The sequence below is a fragment of the Eleutherodactylus coqui genome, chromosome 13, assembly GCF_035609145.1.
Source record: "Eleutherodactylus coqui strain aEleCoq1 chromosome 13, aEleCoq1.hap1, whole genome shotgun sequence".
In the NCBI taxonomy this organism is placed as follows: Eukaryota; Metazoa; Chordata; class Amphibia; order Anura; family Eleutherodactylidae; genus Eleutherodactylus; species Eleutherodactylus coqui.
This window is the reverse complement of record NC_089849.1, coordinates 43,049,451-43,068,362: the sequence shown is the minus strand read 5'-3', so window position 1 is coordinate 43,068,362 and position 18,912 is coordinate 43,049,451. Positions and strand designations below refer to the sequence as shown.

The 18,912-nt window shown below is 44.1% G+C and overlaps 1 protein-coding gene and 2 non-coding genes across 3 annotated transcripts in view; 1 reads left to right on the top strand and 2 right to left on the bottom strand.

Annotated features, from left to right (window-relative positions):
• Positions 1-2,674: 2,674 nt before the first annotated feature.
• TRNAC-GCA (transfer RNA cysteine (anticodon GCA)) lies at positions 2,675-2,746 on the bottom strand. The gene has a single exon. It is a non-coding gene; the product is annotated as a tRNA-Cys (tRNA).
• A 167-nt stretch (positions 2,747-2,913) lies between these two features.
• On the bottom strand, positions 2,914-2,985 carry TRNAC-GCA (transfer RNA cysteine (anticodon GCA)). Its single transcript has one exon. It is a non-coding gene; the product is annotated as a tRNA-Cys (tRNA).
• Positions 2,986-3,208: 223 nt separating this feature from the next.
• Positions 3,209-18,912, top strand: part of LASP1 (LIM and SH3 protein 1) — a 56,999-nt gene continuing 41,295 nt past the window's right edge. Inside the window, exon 1 of the mRNA XM_066587633.1 lies at positions 3,209-3,459. Within this exon, the coding sequence (XP_066443730.1) occupies positions 3,391-3,459 (69 nt within the window). The 5' untranslated portion in view covers positions 3,209-3,390. The remainder of the gene's footprint in view (positions 3,460-18,912) is intronic.

Here is an 18,912-nt window from a genome sequence, read left to right as displayed (position 1 = left end):
GACTGCAGGCGGCCTTACATTGGACTATTCAGACCTGCTTTTTTCACGTGCATGTTTTACGCACATGAAAAAATGGCACCTTGTCCTAATTTGGTGCATAATGCACACATTATAAGGTATGGGTGCTTACATCATGCAGTAAATACATGATATTACACTCATATTGCTAGACGGTTCATTCCATTCATACAGGGGGACACAGGACCCCCCGATCTCCACAGGTATGTGTCCTAGGAGTCAGGCTACCAATTAAGGCTTCCTTCACACAACCATATGCGTTTTTACGTTTGCCTGTTTGCACCATGTAATCGCATGAATAAAGATTTACCGCGATCGAGTCCCGATCTTCATTCGTGTATTTCATGCCATTCACATGGGCTGCTGCTGCTTCGTGAATATTAAATAATATGCAGAAGCGATGGAAACCAACGATCGGCAGAAATCCTTGGAATGACCAATAATGCTTCAATAGAGCCAGCTGTCACGTACGCAGGGCGAGGGCGAGGAAGGAAAGGCTCTTAGGTTGTGGAGTGACTGGTACCCAACTTTCCAGACTCCTGAAAAGCGACCATGAGCCACAGCCACAACTCTACAGCAACCCTCCTGGCCCTGCACTTATTAACATTTTGTCCCTCACTGGACAAGAGGAGAAAGGGGAAGGGACCATACCTATCGATCCCGCCTCTGGTCCTCAAACACTCTGCAGTATTGCAAGCTGGCAGTCGTTAGAATCCAGGCTGGTTTGTATTTAGCGTTCTCCGACTTCTGCACGCATGCGAAGCGGAAACTCAAATCACCAACCTGGTCAGTTCTAACGCACTCCAGAGCTCTACAATATGCATACAAAACGCTGCCACCACCAATTTGGTTACGGTAAATTGGAACCCGATCTATGACTTATGAATACAATCTTCGGAGAATATGGTTTCGTGTTAACACAGACGAGGCTCACTAATTAATTTAAAGTTTAATTCTCAAAGAAAAGAGCAGTGCTTATATACAGAAAAATACAAAAATGATGCTACAAGATAAAGGGCAAGAGACTTACATATGATATCGCAGACAGTAAAATAACAGGGATTAAAATAAGAGAGTTACCATTCTGTGGCGTGGAGTCGCGCCAGAACTGCGGACCAGACCTCACGTATAGTGACCTCCAAGGGGCTGACGCCGAGCACACATTCGTGTGCGATTTTTAAACTCTCACTGGGGTAACTCCCACATAGTTCCTTCCAGCCCCCATGGGGGTTGGCTCATCTTGGAACACATAATTCCCTGAAATACATATTTCCTTCATAACTCCGTGTGGGTGTGACCCACCATGAAAATATGACAACAATGTATCCTGTTGTGATTTTACGTGTGTTTTGAGCCCACGCATGATTAGTTTTGGACGCATCTGATCCGAGATACGCAATCCTCGGTTTCTGAGCGTCGTGCAAATGTAGGAGTCCCTGCATCTTATTTGTGGGGATGCGACGTTCCATAAAATATCCTCGTCCACGGGCTGCGACGTACAGATCGTTCATAATTCCTAAATTACATTTTCCTTTGTCTTACGGGCACGTTCTTTTGTTAACTTTGCCTCCAAAAGTTATCAGGTCAGTTACGACCATTTGGACCAGTAAGGGAGGGAAAGAGCTACTAAGGTGTGAAGCCTATTTCCTCTCCTTATTTCCTAACAAACATTTGCTGGCTCTGGCTCCAGAGGGGCTGTAGGACATCAAAGACCCCCTGGGGGAGAAGTGTAACAGCCTTTCCTGAAGTCTACTTCAAAGGTAGCTCAGCACTCAGCTTTCCTATATGCGGAAAGACCATTAACTCTTCTCTCTACAAACTACACAAAATGACTGACAGACTACAGTTTTCACATCACAATGCATATCTATCAATCTCTTATCTTTATCTGTCACTCTGGTATCTATCTACCCTTCTATTCTCTATCTAGTAAGGGGGAAGGATGTCAGCTCCGCTTTTCTAGTGTCCTGAACGTCAGCTGATTGATACTGGACAGCTGGGGGGACACTTTATTCATCTCTTTTTACTACACCAGCTGTCTTCTTTTCCCATCCTTTTACGCCATATAACTCCCTCCCCTCCCTTTTTTTCTGCTTCCATAGAATTCTATGGGAGCTTGCTGCGTGTCACATCAAAAGATAGGGTAAGACCTATCTCTTCACGCGGCGTATAAAACTGGCGACCGAAACTGGTCGCTTAAGTACTAATTTTTCCGTCGCAATTAGTTTGCGCGGCAAAAAAATGTGCGTCAGAATGAACCCATTGAAATCCAATGCTTTGCACGGTCATGTTTTTTCAGTAGGCTTATTCACACTGTATTTACGTAGTGAAATACCTACGTAAATACAGTCATGTGAATAAGCCCTTGGACTGTGAGCCCACTGGATACTGTACGGTGCTGTGGACTATGTATGCGCTATATAAATATGTAAAATATATAACTATCCTGTCGATACGGGGATATATTAAAAGAAATAAATCTCAGTCTCAGTCCAGTCTGCAGGCTGTAAAAATGAATGTTGAAATCTGATTAGTTGCTATGGACAACATTATTGTTTTTTGTCTGTTAGACCCTTGATATAAATAGATGCTAATATGTAATTTAACATGAACATGGACATTATAATGTTATTATTAGAGGCAGCAAAAAATAGTGAGGGGGCACCCGGATTTGAACCAGGGACCTCTCGATCTGCAGTCGAATGCTCTACCACTGAGCTATACCCCCAACTTGCTTTTGCCTATGTGTCATTCTTGCCTCTGAAATTTTATTCTTATCAGTGCAGTTGTATTGCAATACAAAAGATTGACTTAATTTATTCATGTGTTAATTAAAAGTAAATTAAAAAAGTGAAATGAAATTAATTGCTAAGTAAAGTAACAAAAAAGAGTTGAAGGGGGCACCCGGATTTGAACCAGGGACCTCTCGATCTGCAGTCGAATGCTCTACCACTGAGCTATACCCCCTCCATGAACACGGCCTCAGACGCCAGGCTATAGAGCAGCGCACATGGACGTGTAATACGTGGACGTTTACGTTTGCCTTGACACTGCGCCCAGGTTTTGTAACCAGAGCACACAGTATTAGCGGACACGTATTCTATAAGCGCGGTGACCGCAGGCTGCACCCGCCGCCTTCCATTACTGACAGCGGAAACGTGCGCGTCCCCGCACAGAACCGCCCCCCGTGTGCACTGAGGTGCGCGGCCCCGACCCCCACCCTCCTCCTGTGTTTGTCACCGACAGCGCGGCAAAGAGACGGCAAGAGACTGCTGGGAAGAGAGAGCGAGAGGGAGGCTACAGGAGGAGAGGGCAGACATCCGGAGAGACTGCAATACACAAGCGGCTATTGTCACTCACATTACTGGCACAATGAACCCGAGCTGTGCCCGCTGCGGCAAGATTGTCTACCCGACTGAGAAAGTCAACTGCCTGGACAAGGTACCGTACCCCTCCTATAGACGGATGTGTGATCGTGCATGCAGTGTGGATACTGGTGTCATATATGTCACCTATGATATATACATGATCTGCAGACCATCTAGATATATATGCACACTCCGTATCTTGCATTGCCCCTTCCTGCTCATACACCACCTTGTCCTATAGTGCATATACATTGTCTTCCAGCACATATGCTAAGTCAATACAACACAGCCCTCCATAGTACATACTACAGTCTGGCCAGGTGTGATATCTGCTCAGGCCTGTTGGATAAGAACTACAATGCCAACAGCTTTGGCATATTTGTGTGCATGCTGGGCCTTTTTGGTTAAATGTGCCGTTAAAATGGGTGGTGAATTTTTTTTTTTTTTATATCTTGCCTAAAAGTTTTTGCACAGATTGGCGCATATGTGGTCATGCCATTCGGTGTCTTCAGTGATATTGATGACTGACTCTACAGTTGTCTATTATCCCCCATTATATAAGATTTTCTACCCTGTTTTTTAGATTGGCTAGCAGACTTGCCCCTGCCAGGAGTTGGTGGCACTACTGTATATACTGTAGTGTGATCCATGGCCTCTGGGTGATACTGGCATGATGTAGACACAAGGCTGCTCCTACCTCATATATACACACAGACAGCTCTTTTAATTAACCTCGTGCTTGATGTATAATGGAGCGGCCCAGGATCCTATTACCCTAATAGATGTCTTCATTTCATTTTGCCATGAATGTCTTCCTGTAAAGGTCCAATTACTAGATGAATTGACTGTGTAGCAGCTGTCATCCTCACCCACAATCATATGCCGCCCTGCTGCTGTCATCTGGGGAAGCTACAGGTCTCTCCAGGTGTCTGGTTACCTGCATGTCAGGAAGAGGGGATTAAAAAAATCTAGAGCTCTGGCGCGACCTATTGTATGTTCTTAACTTTGATAAATAATATCATCCATGGTATATGGAAACCTATGCTTTATTTTTAAAACCAGCAATTACTATGCGTTTTGAGGTAGGCAGGCCTCTTCATCAGACAGCGAAGTGAACATAAATCATTATGTTTCCCATCCTGGTCCCAAAAAATGGGAGGTAGTATAGACCTACTGGTCTACAAGACTCTCCTGGTGGCCAAGGGAATGAGATAGGGAGCTTCCTTGTGAAGAGGTCTGCACACCTCAAAAATAACTGTTTTTTTTAAATAAAGTATAATAGTTTTTTATATCCCATTGGTGATGTTATAGATCAAAGTTCAGAATCTCCTATAGATCATGCCAGAGCTCTAGATTTATCTCCTCTTCATTACATTAACACATGCCAACCTGACCACTGGTTGACCAGTGTACTAGGCCAGCAGCACTGGATACAATTCTTGTCCACACCTCTCTCAAATCCGGCACGCCAGTTCAACATCCACTTCGGAGTTTCTCTTCTGGGACGCTCTAGCTTGTGTTTTTTTTGTGTGTCAAATCTGGTTACCTGTAGATCTGATACAAGCTATTATATGTATGTTGCATATTATTCAGTGCCTATGAGTGACAGTCAAGACAAAGTGTCAAAGGTCTGCTGCTCACAAAGATATGGAAGCAATTCTGCTTATGTAGTATATTTACTATATCATCAGAGAATGGTATATGTATCTATTATTGTTGGGTGTCTGGGGATTACAATGTATCTTCTGGCACACAGCGGAATGTTCAGCTGATATGTTTATCAAATAGAACCCTGCAAATAGATACATTGTATAAACAATGAATGACTGCCCTTCTCGCCATCAGTTTATGCAGTGCAGAATGTGATAATCTGCTGATGGGTGTCACACTTCCTGAGTGCCTTATTGCTGGCAGTCACTCCTTTTTCTAAGGGCTGCGTCTACTTCATCTCTTTAAGTGTGGCCAGCTTTATTCGTAATGGCACAATGCCTTCTATGCCCCTCTCGTAGCCCCGTGTGAATGATGGCTTCCGCCCTCCCCTCACTAGCAGCCATGTATGCGGAAGTCAGACTATCCTGGCATCAACGGCACAACACTAATTTTCCCAGAATTAACAGTTTGATTGCCTCGCCTGCTATTTTACTGTGTCTCACTGCTGAGGAATTTCTCCCATCCCCCAAAATACACAGATATTAGACCCCAATATAGCAGTGTATGTATTATATTATGTAGTGCAGCAGGCACAGTGGTTACTATAAAATCTTAATCCGCCGTGTATTAAACATGTGGGAATGAGCAGAACTTTTTGGCAAGGTGGGTTGTGCACCGTATATATATTGTCCAGGAACGGCCAACCTTTGTATTCACATCTCACCTGAACTAAACGGGGTGGACGGAATCTTCAGATTTGGAAGATTGTTGAAATTCTGTGTTCCTAGAGGGGTTAAGTCAATTCATGGACCCCACCCTTTGCTGTGTTTGACCCTTGGAGTTCATTTTCCCAGGGCTAAAAAATCTTGCAGCAATCTCCCCACCCCCTCCTCCTGCTAAACGTCTCCTTTTGTGATTAGCTTCCGTTCATGTGAATAAAGACTTGTGTGTGTTTGTCTAAGTGCATGTCTGATGTTGCATTTTCTTCTTATGTTCACATCTTTCACGGTCAAACCTGTTGCACAATAAGTTTCTTCTTGTTAGAGTTGGAATTCTTCAGGGGTCTCATGGGGGATAGATGGGAAGACTGACTGCAGTAAGGAGATGCATTAACATCTGTGGTACTGCTTTAGTCCATGGCGTTGCTTAGTTGCTCTTGTGTTTTGGTGCTTTATTTCCTCGGAAGCTCATTGCTCACTTGTGCATTGTACTACCCGTCTGTTTCATATATAATGCAACCAGACACTAACATCTGCATTACGGCTGTAACCCCCAGACCCTTGTAGATCAAGTGAACGGAACTTGCATCGCCAAAAGTGGTTTATTGTGACCGGTGTTTGGTTCAGTAGAATATGGGGGCGAGTCCAGTTTTGGTCACCGTAAGACTATGTCCACACAGGACAGATATGCCATGGAAACTTTGCCCCATTGGAAGCAGAATTCACCCTTCACTTTGGAAGAGATGAAATCGTCACAAAAGATTTGGTGCTATAATTGACACGCTGCAGATTTAAAATCCGCCCCACAAGCCAATTTCCACATGGATATTGCGCAGATTTTTTTTTTCTTTTCTTTTATGCAGCATTAGTGTACCCGTCGCGCGTTGCTGCGAAGACAGACATACATACATTCGTTTTTATATATCTAGATGACGGCAGCAGCGACCACTGAGGTTTTGTAGGCCGCTGCTTCCCCCTTGCAGGCTGAATAAAATAGCCGTTGTGTGGAACATCCAATTTATCCGGCTGCTGTGGCTTCTTTGGAAGATAGCCTAGTACATGTTTGCCCACTTCCAACTCCAATGGAGACTGACTGTAAATGGCTGGCGTGCTCTAGTATTTATGGTTTCAAGCTGTACGTGTCATTGCATACAGTCTATCTATCTATCTATCTATCTATCTATCTATCTATCTATCTATCTAGGTTATTGCATACAGTCTATCTATCTATCTATGACATCAGGAAATGAGAGAATTAGATTCCGTACGTAAAATTTGAACGCTAATTCTTTGGCGCTTTGAATTGAATAATCAAGTTGGGACCCATTAGCTTTTCCCATTTATGACATAATCAATGCTCGTGCCAAATTTCAAGTTTCTATGACATTGGGAAGTGAGAGAATTAAATTCCGTACATAAAATTTGGACGCTAATTCTTTTGCGCTTAGAATTGAATAATCCAGTTGGGATGAGACATAAGGCCTTGCCCATAAGCATTCCCCAACCTCCAAGAACTGAACCTACCTACCTGAATGAGATTTTGTAGGCCGCTGCTTCCCCCTTGCGGGCTGAATAAAATAGCCGTTGGGTGGAGCATACAATTTATCCGGCTGCTGTGGCTTCTTAGGAAGATATCCTAGTACTTGTTTACCCACTTCCAACTCCAATGGTAATTGGCTGGCGTGCTCTAGTGGTTCCAAGCTGTACGTGTCATAATAGAGCCTTAATGACATCACAATGCAGCTTTATAGAACATGTTGGGGCATGTTCAAGGGTGTCCGATGTTGATGACATCAGTGATGACATCACAATAGCAGGTGGCTTACTTATTCGATCTACGTGGGGGGGGTCGTAACTGTCGACGGCGCTCGCGCGCGCCATTTATCGTAGGATAGTTGTACTATGCCTATAATCTTCCCAGGAGTGTACTCAACAACTTCCCAAAGTTTCATGGCGATCGGATGAATGGTGTAGTAGCGCATAAAGGACAAACAGACAGACAGACAGACACGCACGCACGCAGACAGACATACATTCAATTTTATATATATAGATGTGGATGAGATTTTGAAAATCTTCTCCACTTTTGTACTTTTAATGCCGCTTATTTTCTATGCGGAGGGCTCACATGGAAGATCTACCCCGTAGAGTACAGATTTAATATTATTTGAGCCATTATGTCAACTTGTTTACAGTATGGCCTCTCCCTTATATTCCTGTCTTTACTTGTATATTTTAGTCTCCTTTTACACAGAGACAACGTTGGCTCTTGCATACACTTCATATAGGCCCCCTGCACACGGGTGGAAATTCTGCAGCAGGGTTTCCCGCAGAATTTCCGCCTGTGGCCGCTGCCATAGGATTGCATTAGAAAACGCAATCCTAGGCAGACGGTTGCAATTTGTCCGTGTGAAATCTGTGCATTTGTCCGCACAGAAATGTCACCAGTGTTGGGCCTGCTCCGCTCTGCGCATGCACCGGCTAGCTGGCACATCACAGAGCCGGAGCAGGTGAGACCCGCACTGGTCCATTCAGGGGCGCGGGTCGGATCCCGCTGCGAGAGTTCTGGCAGCACGATCCGACCCGGCTGTCTGCAGGCGGCCATAGGCAGATGAATTGCTGAAGTTTTGTTCGCTAGATTGGTCGTTAACATTTACTGTACTGGTGATTGTAAATGACTGACTGATCACCGTTTACATGAAACGAGTGATGGAGGAATTTTACGCCTGCATAAAATGAACGACTGACCATAAGTGATCAAATTTATCGTTGGTCATTCCGTGTAAAAGGGCTTTAAAGTTGGAGCACGCATCCCAAGTGCCCGCTGAGAAATTATCTCAATGACTTATACGATGACTAGTAATATTATGCTTTACAGTGCTGCTAGGATCAGACTGGACCAGTGGATTCACTTGTGGCCCCAGATTCTGATACAATAATGCACCCCAGTAATTCAGCTGAAGACATTCCCGCTTCGGGGGCTTCCACTAGCTACCTAAAGGGGCTGATGAACAGGAGCAAAAGCTTGTTTGCCTGATGATTAGCCTGTGTAAACGTATCTGCGCTCATCCAGCATATGCGGCAAAAAATACTCGCTTGTCAGGAGCACATCGCGCCATATAAACGGGAAGTGCTACCAATAGAGATGAGCGAGCATACTCGCTACGGCAAACTACTCGAGCGAGTAGTACCTTATGCGAGTACCTGCCCGCTCATCTCTAAAGATTCGGCTGCTGGAGCGTGTGAGCGGTGAGTTGCGAGGGGGAGAGAGAGAGATCTCCCCTCCGTTCCTCCCCGCCGGCAGCCAAATCTTTAGAGACGAGCGTGCAGGTACTCGAATAAGGCACTACTCGCTCGAGTAGTTTGCCATAGCGAGTATGCTCACTCATCTCTAGCTACCAACAAATGCAAACTGTGTATGGTACAAACAATCATATTACCGATCTTTTGACCCATACTAGTGATCCTCTGCCTTATGTAAACAATAATAATTGCAGATCGACATGCTAAATGATCAAACTGCACTCGATAGCTGGCAGAAAATCTGTCCGTGTAGAGTTGCCATTAGGTCCTATGTCCACCGACAAATTAGAATTAATAAAACCGCGCGGGTCTCCCGCACGCATGATCCGCGCCCATAGGTAATCATTGGACACCCGCATGTAATTAAATACCTGCGGATGTCATTTTTCCCTGGCATGCGGATCGCATGCACGGGAAACCACCCACAGCATGCTCCGTTTCGTGTAGTTTTCCCGCACGGATGGCTCCCACAGCTTCTATTGAAGCCTATGGAAGCCGTCTGGTCCCGCGGCACACTCACAGCTGTTATTGTGCTGTGCCGTGGCAAAGCAGGAGCTCCAAAAAAAAGTGTGCACGATGCATGCGCGGCGCGCGGCATGCTGCCAATGTGCCAAGCACATCCGGTGGGGCGAAGAAAGAAGATCCGGCCACGATGGAGGGGAGACCCGCCGCATCCGGACAGGTAAGTATAATCTATTTTCTTGGCCTCATGTCTGTGGGCCAGGAGGAATCTGTAGCGGGATTTTGCACGGGAAATCCATGCAGGCCCAAATTCCCCAGTGGACATGAGGCCTTAGGCCGGCTACACACGTACGAAAAAAATCACATGAGATTTGTGGGTTGTGAGAGACAGAAATCTCGCACTAATATGAACCTCATTCTTTTAAATGAGGTCCTACACATAAGTAACGTTTTCGTGCATTGTGAAACAAATCGCGACGTACCATATCTTTGCGCATTTTCTCACATCGCGTCTTCCATTGCTTTCAATGGGGCCGGCGGCAGCATCACACTACATGCCAGGTGCACGCAGTGCAATACGAGGTTTCCCCATTGAAAACAATGGGATAAACCTCTGCTGTGGCTGCCCATGTGAAGTTAGCCTTGGGGTATCCTCACACACTGCATATCTGCAGCTTACTTTCCGTAGCGGAAAACCCGCAGTGGCCAAATGTGATCCTAAATGGTGCGGATTGTATTTCAAGGATTGAAATCCGCAGCATAAATTGGCATATTGCAGGTTCAGAATCCACTGTGTTTTTCAAAAACGTTGCAGATTGAGTCTGGAAATTTTTTACTCCATATGAAAGAAAGTTTTGAATTCTCCTCCGCATGGTTTGTGCTGTAAATGTTGCGGAATTTCCCCAGCATTTATGCGCGTGTGATGGCGGCCTTATAGACTTTTTCTGTATATTATTTGTCCTTTGATAGTCTTGCATGGGTTTTTGCTGAAAAAAAAAAAAAAATCCTGAAGACTGCAGCGTGAGATCAGTTGACCTGGGGCCATTTTACCCTGAACGATTTGTTTCGTGTAAATACCTGCACGATCTGAACGCCGAAGGGTAGTTTGTTCATCGTTTGGATCGTGCAAGCGTAAAAAAAATCAAGTGATGATCTGGCCACTATCCAGCAAGAATCTGAATGATAATTGTTCAGTGTTAAGGGCCCTTACAGCTTATAGGGACACTATCATCAAATTGTACCTTTTTTTTTTTTTGCTTTTTGTGATTATTTTTTTCTTTGTTTAATATTTCTATTTTTAGGCTTTGCCATTTTGTCTTATTTTGTCATTTATATTCGTATTAACATATGTTTTGAAGTATTGTAGTTACTTACACATTCTGAACTCTATAGTGGCCGGACGGGCTACTCCAGAGACTGTATTGCTGAAACATATCATTTTACTGCCTACAATGAAGTTGAATGTTATCTCAATAAACAAATGGGATCAGTGACACAATAACAGGTCTGTTGTAAGGCCTCAGATACTATGCAAAATGAAGAGTTTAGACTGCCACAGAATGAGGGGCCAGAGTAAAGGCCCATTTACATGGAACGATGATTGCTCAAAATTCGCTCAAACGACGGCTTGCGTTACAGTTTCGAGCTATCATCCTTACGTAACTCTAAGTAGCTAATTAGCTACTAAAGAGCCATTGCTGGTGGAAAAGGATACCGCCCCGATAGCGCCAAGAACAGTGCAACTGTTTTATATATGCAAACAGCTGCTTTGTTCTCGGCACGTTCAGCTGGTGTCCCGCTGAGAACTGCCAGCAAGATACCAGCTAAAAGAATATGATCAGCAGCGCTCGCTGAGATATCAACGTATGGCGCTGATAAGAGTCACCGCTCATTTCTAGCTGGCTAGAAATGAGCGACACATGAACAGTGCGCAATGGCCATGCGTTTAGACGCAATGATTAGGCTGGGTTCTCACTGGGTGGAATCCCGGCGGAAATCTCGCGGTTTTGCCACAGCAAAAAAAACGTGAGATTTCCGCCATAGACAGCAGCACGGCCACAACGGAAAACGGGATTAGCGGTCGAAGGTGGATTTGCCGCAGTGAAATTCCAGACAGAATTTCCGCAGCAAATCCACCCTGTGTCAACCCAGCCTTATCGATCAAAAGACAGCTTTTGAGCGATAACCGTTATGCCTAAATGGGCCTTTATGAGAGGGCCGTTATGCCTCAGTTTTCATTCCTTTTTTACAAAATGGGCCTGTTCTCTTGGAACTGTTTATCCTTCTTTCCAGTTGTTGACTGCTCATTGCTAGGGGAATAAACTATCTCTGCTATGGAGCGGAGATGGCTGGCTCTTGCACACTTGTAAGGCCTAATGTGTTGCTCTTTTGCATGACTGCGACCTCTGGAACACATGCTCACTAGCTCCAGGCTCGGCCATTGGCTATTTGTTTCCCAAGAAGGGCTTCTGGGCAAGAACTCATTTGTACTGCCCAGAAGCCCTTCTATGGAAACAAGTAGCAGAGTGCAGCTATAGTGCATACGCGCTCTTCAGAAGATCAACCCATTAGGACTCACAAGTGCCGACTGCTTCAACTCCGTAGCAGAGTTGTTGGGCTTCCCTAGCAGCGAGCAATAACCTGATAAAGGATTAAAAGAGAACGGACATTTTTAAAATAAGAATGTAAACGGTGAATGGTTTATTTTCCCATACAACATATTGGAATGGGATTCCCGAGATGGAAATACCCCTTGAAGTCTACGGCAAATTTGTCTTGATGATATTAAGATTGGCCTAAATGATCATTATGTGTGAATGGCCATCTTGGCAATCTTTTTTTATAGGATCATGAAACAATGTTACGAATTGTCTTTTCTGCATGAGGTTGTCCGGTGTTTTATAAACTTAGGTCCGTATGTTTATGTGCTTCTGATTTTATATGGAGTTTTGTTTCCTACGTATTCTCAGCTTTAAAGATCTCTGCTGTGTGCTACTATGGTCCAGGTGAGTTACATGAAAAGGAAGAATCCAAAATAGTTAGGCGCCAGCGTCTTTTTTTTGTTTTTTGTTAAAGATGCTTGTCACTTGATTCCTAAAGCCCATTTACACAGGCGGATAATCTGCCCGTAATGAGTGCTGGTTAATGTTGTAGCTTGTCAATTGGTGCTGGTTAATCTCCTATCTGCATATGGCAATCGTGAGCGTGCAAACTGTATGGGGACAAACGATTGCTAATGCGACCATTTGTGTCCTTGCAGTTTGCATTATTGCCCTTAGCACCATAACTCAGCCGTGTACACGAGACCAAACCCAGTGTCTTCTTCTGTCAGCCACACATTGCATACCAGCCAGGTTGCCAAATATACAGTAGATGTTTTATGTATTATTGAGACGTTTGACCAAGGCTTGGATACCTTTGCAACCGTCTTTAGGTGTTTTCCTTAAAACCGGTCCAAGTTCAACAGCTCTCTAATCTGCCTGATACAAAGACTGCTGTGCCAGGTGGTTGAATTCATTTTACCAGTCAGGAAATAAGTACCCAGTGTGGAGGCTGGATTGGCACCCTAGCAAGTGCCAGCAAGATGATGCCATGGAGGGATTGGTGTAAAGAAATACTGTGCATGGTTTTTTTTTTGTTTTTTTTTTATGTAATGTCATTTATGCACTTTTTTAGTGCATAAACAGCTTGTAGCCTTCACTATAATGGCCATAAAAATTCAATATGTCCAAATTTCTTCCATATGTTAAGGGTATGTTCATATGGGTGTAAACCCTGTAGATTGTCCGCATGCAGAAAATCCAATGCATTTACAATAGTAGTGGAGCGGATGAGATCTTACTAAAACTTATCTACACACTGCGAAAAAAAGTCTGCAGTGAAAACTGACCTACGGAGCAGATTTCAAATCTGCATGATGTCAGTTTATACTGCATATTTTCAAGGTGGAGTTCACCCTTCACAATGCATGGGGTGAAGTTGGCTACAAATCTGCATGTAGAACACGCAGATTTTTTTTTACCTGCCCCATGTGGACATATCCTTAAAGTAAGGGCTCCTACCCATTTGCGATATTTTTTAAATTTTTTTTAACCGCGTATGTCATTGGGACTTTCTAATGTTAAAAATGCATTCCAAGTTTGCGCTTCTGCGTTTTTTGGGGTTTTTTTCCTGCAATGCGTTTTTAACATTAAAAAGTCCCATTGACATTCGCGTTAAAAAAAACGCAGGTTTGTAGGAGCCCCTTAAGAATATGTAAGAGAGAAAAGACAGCTGAGCAGGCAGAGATCTGCCAAATTGGTGAGTGATGTTTTATATAGGGACTGTTGACGGCAGGTGTTCTGCCTGGGGGCGTTCAGACATTTTGGATTTTAAGTTGTCCGATTCCTTGGCAATAGCTTATTAACCTGTCCCCACTGAAATAAACATGGATGCTCGGACGGCTATCGGCACATCATCCTGAGCTGTTGCCAAGGCAATCCTATTACACCCAAAGGCTTCTATGCAGGCGATTGGTATGTCTATTTGATTGAAACTCACTCTTCCACATGGGTGGAGGAGATCGGTAACATAGTATGTAAGGCCGACATGTGTCCATCCAGTTCACCCCCAATGTTGATCCAGAGGAAGGCAATAAACCACAATGAGGTAGAAGGCAGTTTTCCCCATTTAAGGGTGCCTTCGCGCTTGCGATTGCGATATCGCTGCGTTTTTTTAACGCAAATGTCAATAGGACTTTCTAATGTTAAAAACACATTGCACAAAAAATCGCAAAGCACAAACCTACGATTTTTGTGTGATTCGTTTTTAACATTAGAAAGTCCTGTTAACATTCGCGTTAAACGCAGTGATATCGCGATCGCAAGTGTGACAAAAAAAATCCTTCCTGACTCTAATCTGGCAATCTCAATAATCCCCGGATCAACAACCCAGGTGGCTGCCAGATACCTTATGCCGCCTGTCTAGGGAATCGGTAGTATAGTAAGACCTGTACCTGCCCAATGTATGACTAGCACAGTCTCAGCAACGGCAAACAGCGCAAGAACATCTAGATTTTGCAGTCCTTCAGTAAGGCTGGGGTCACACAGGGCGTATTTCCGGCGCAAATCTCATGGTTTGGCCACTGCTTCAAAACCCGCGGCACTTAGCTGCGGGTTTTGAAGCGGCCTGGCTGCATGCTTTTCCGTCGCGGCCAGAGCTCCCATAGAGGAGAGCGTGGCCGCAGCGGGAAAAAAAAGAATGAGCATGCTGCGGCCCGCGAATCCGCGCCGCAACAGCGGCTTTGCAACGACCGATTTGCTGTCCACATGGCTGGCTAATCCCGGGATTAGCGGTCACAGACGGATTTGCCGCGGAAAAATTCCCGACGGGCTGGATCATGGAAGCAGGTGACTATAAAAAGTACGTCACCCATCTCTCTGTCACATCCCCTAACGGCACCATAACTTAGTTTATAGTGCTGTGGGGACGTGACAGCTTCCCTTTACATAAATGGGGAGATGGAAGAACAGAAGCCATTGCTCTGCTGACCTTCAAAAAATGTCAATTGGACAATAAAAGGAAGAAAAAACCTGAATCAGATCTATACTTCTATAGTCATCCACACTTGGACTATTTTTGGAGGACTCTTTTAGAATGGGATTTAGAATTCAGCCGTGAAAGGATTGTTAATGCTATAGGGTGTATGTAGACTTCTCTCCAGCACATGGTGGCTGCTGTATGCTGGGAGTTGTAGTGTCACAACTGCTGCTGAGCGGCAGCTTTCAGGTTATTGCTGCAGAGTGACCGGTTTTCTATTTATTACTCCTTTTAAGGTCACAGTTCATTGTGAATGTGAAGGAGTGGCGTCGCTACTGTTCCTGTCTGCTGATGTAAGATAAAGGTGTGACTTGTCAGCTGCGATTGCAATGGGCAACAAAGATTTTCTTTCAGGCAGCTCTCATAGGCGTGTGGTCCCGGCTACTTTTCCATGGCCTACTCTGTACTTAAAATGAAACGACATCCCATTGCTGTAATCCGCTGGATCGCCCCATGAATGAGCTGTCAAATTTCCCATGCATCCACTGAGGTCACGTACGTAACTCGGGACCCGTTCACAGCGGCACTTTTCAACATTTTTCACATATGTGAGAAACCGACATGGGAAAAAAGGCATGCCTGTTACGTTTTTTTGAATCGTAGGTGTGGTACGCGTTTTGATCTGTTTTTGTTTCGACATGCAAAACTTACGTTTGTTTGTTTTTTGCAGTAAAACCTTAGTGTTTTCTTAAGTTTTCTTAAAGTTCAATTTCTTTTTTTTTTTTTTTTAACATGAAGGGCTTCTTCACACTGGTGATCGAGATATCGCTGCACAAATCGGAGCAAAAATCACAATTGTGTTCATTCAATTTAATTTTTTTTTTTGAGCATCAGCGATGTTCTTTCTTGTGAAAAATCGTGCATCGCATCGCTGCCGTCCACGATTTTCTCACACGAAATAAGAGTTTCTAATGTTAAAAACGTATTGCACGAAAATCGCAAGTTCGTGTGTTGCGATACAAAGGAGGCTCCATAGGGAAACATGGCCTAGAAAAAAATTGCAAAAACGCATAAAGCTAGGACATGCCGCGATCACAAAAACACCATAGATTAAGTGTATAGAAATGTTCATGTGGTTTCTGTTGGCAGCGATGTTAAAAAGAGATGGTATACGTTATTTTTCTTGTTTGTTTTCTTTTGTGGGATAGAAAAGCATAGTGGGCTACAATTTTTGGTTTTTCAAAAAATGCCCGGAAACCTATTCCTTGCTAAGCGTAGCCTATTCCTTGTCTGACTGTTTATTCCACCATAGCCTGTAGGTCTGTTAAACACTGCGTTTTCATACGTTGTATTTTAGACTAGCGTACCCGTCGCGCGTTGCTGCGAAGACAGACATACATACATACATTCGTTTTTATATATCTAGATGACGGCAGCAGCGACCACTGAGGTTTTGTAGGCCGCTGCTTCCCCCTTGCAGGCTGAATAAAATAGCCGTTGTGTGGAACATCCAATTTATCCGGCTGCTGTGGCTTCTTGGGAAGATAGCCTAGTACATGTTTGCCCACTTCCAACTCCAATGGAGACTTACTGTAAATGGCTGGCGTGCTCTAGTATTTATGGTTTCAAGCTGTACGTGTCATTGCATACAGTCTGTCTATCTATCTATCTATCTATCTATCTATCTATCTATCTATCTATCTATCTATCTATCTATCTATCTATCTAGGTTATTGCATACAGTCTATCTATCTATCTAGGTTATTGCATACAGTCTATCTATCTATCTAGGTTATTGCATACAGTCTATCTATCTATCTATCTGGGTTATTGCATACAGTCTATCTATCTATCTATCTGGGTTATTGCATACAGTCTATCTATCTATCTATCTATCTATCTATGACATCAGGAAATGAGAGAATTAGATTCCGTACGTAAAATTTGAACGCTAATTCTTTGGCGCTTTGAATTGAATAATCGAGTTGGGACCCATTAACTTTTCCTATTTATGACATAATCAATGCTCGTGCCAAATTTCAAGTTTCTATGACATTGGGAAGTGAGAGAATTAAATTCCGTACATAAAATTTGGACGCTAATTCTTTTGCGCTTAGAATTGAATAATCGAGTTGGGATGAGACATAAGGCCTTGCCCATAAGCATTCCCCAACCTCCAAGAACTGAACCTACCTACCTGAATGAGATTTTGTAGGCCGCTGCTTCCCCCTTGCGGGCTGAATAAAATAGCCGTTGGGCGGAACATACAATTTATCCGGCTGCTGTGGCTTCTTAGGAAGATATCCTAGTACTTGTTTACCTACTTCCAACTCCAATGGTAATTGGCTGGCGTGCTCTAGTGGTTCCAAGCTGTACGTGTCATAATAGAGCCTTAATGACATCACAATGCAGCTTTATAGAACATGTTGGGGCATGTTCAAGGGTGTCCGATGTTGATGACATCAGTGATGACATCACAATAGCAGGTGGCTTACTTATTCGATCTACGTGGGGGGGTGGTAACTTTCGACGACGCTCACGCGCGCGCCATTTATCGTAGGATAGTTGTACTATGCCTATAATCTTCCCAGGAGTGTACTCAACAACCTCCCAAAGTTTCATGGCGATCGGATGAATGGTGTAGTAGCGCATAAAGGACAGACAGACAGACAGACAGGCACGCACGCACACAGACATACATTCAATTTTATATATATAGATTTAAAGCGTGCATTTCACGGATAGCCATATGACCGCGTGGAAGCGCCCTCTGAAGCCTTTGAGGCTCGGTGTGTACAGCTGCATCACTGGTGTTGAACTGCGCGTACACTGCCATTTTTTTGCAAGCACCTATGTAGTTCCTCTCTAGTGTGAACAGACCCTTGGGGTCCTTTTACATGGGATGATTGTAGGGCATTTAAGCGCCCAACAGTTGTGCTGGTGATTTATTGCTCCCGTGCTTTCAGTAGTGATAATCATTTGGTGAATGGAGGCAGAGTGGACCTCTCCATTCACAGTGAACATAGGTGGAACGATGGCCTGTTCACCCATAGGTTACTTGTTTGCTTATTGTTCACTTGAGGCCTCTTTCACACGGGCAACAGCGATATCACCCCGGGAAAATCACTGTGATATCGCATCTGTGTTTTTGGCGATATTGCAATTTTGTGTCGCTACAAAGTCACATGACTTTATAGTGCTCTTTTGTTGAGATTTTTAGAGGGGCTTCAAATATAAGCCATACCTCAAAAATAAGCCCTAGCTGCATGAATAACAAAAAAAAACAGCAATACATCACCTAAGAGGCGTTGTCCGCTCTGCCGCACGTCTCCTCTGCAGCTTCGGCACTTGTTTGTAGTCTTCAGAGAGCGCCTCCAGGAAGCGCTGCCTCTGGTTGAGCCACGGATCTTGATAACCCAATCACAGCATTAAATGACTGCGATTGGTTCATCGAGCACTGCAATGATTGGCTGAGCCGCAGTGCTAGATGAGCCAATCACAGCATGTTAGGGCTCAAACAGTAGGATTTCCTACTGTAAAAGTTAAATCGCACCGAATGACAATTGCGTTTTCGTGCGACGCAAAGCAAAATACCTAGGAAGGCTCCATAGGAACGCATGGGCTACAAAACTCCACAAATCGCGGTTGTATAGAGCATGCCGCGTTTTTGTATTCTTGCAATGTAGCAGCCTGCAAAACATTGCTCATGTGAAAGAACCCATTGGAAAGCATGGGCTTCACACACACGTGATTTGTAGCACTGTCGCATCGCGAGAAAATTTCACAATTTTGTCACCCGTCTGAAAGCGGCCTGGGACAGACTTAACAATCAAACAAATTATCGTCCGCCACTCAATCGCTTGTAGCATTTACAC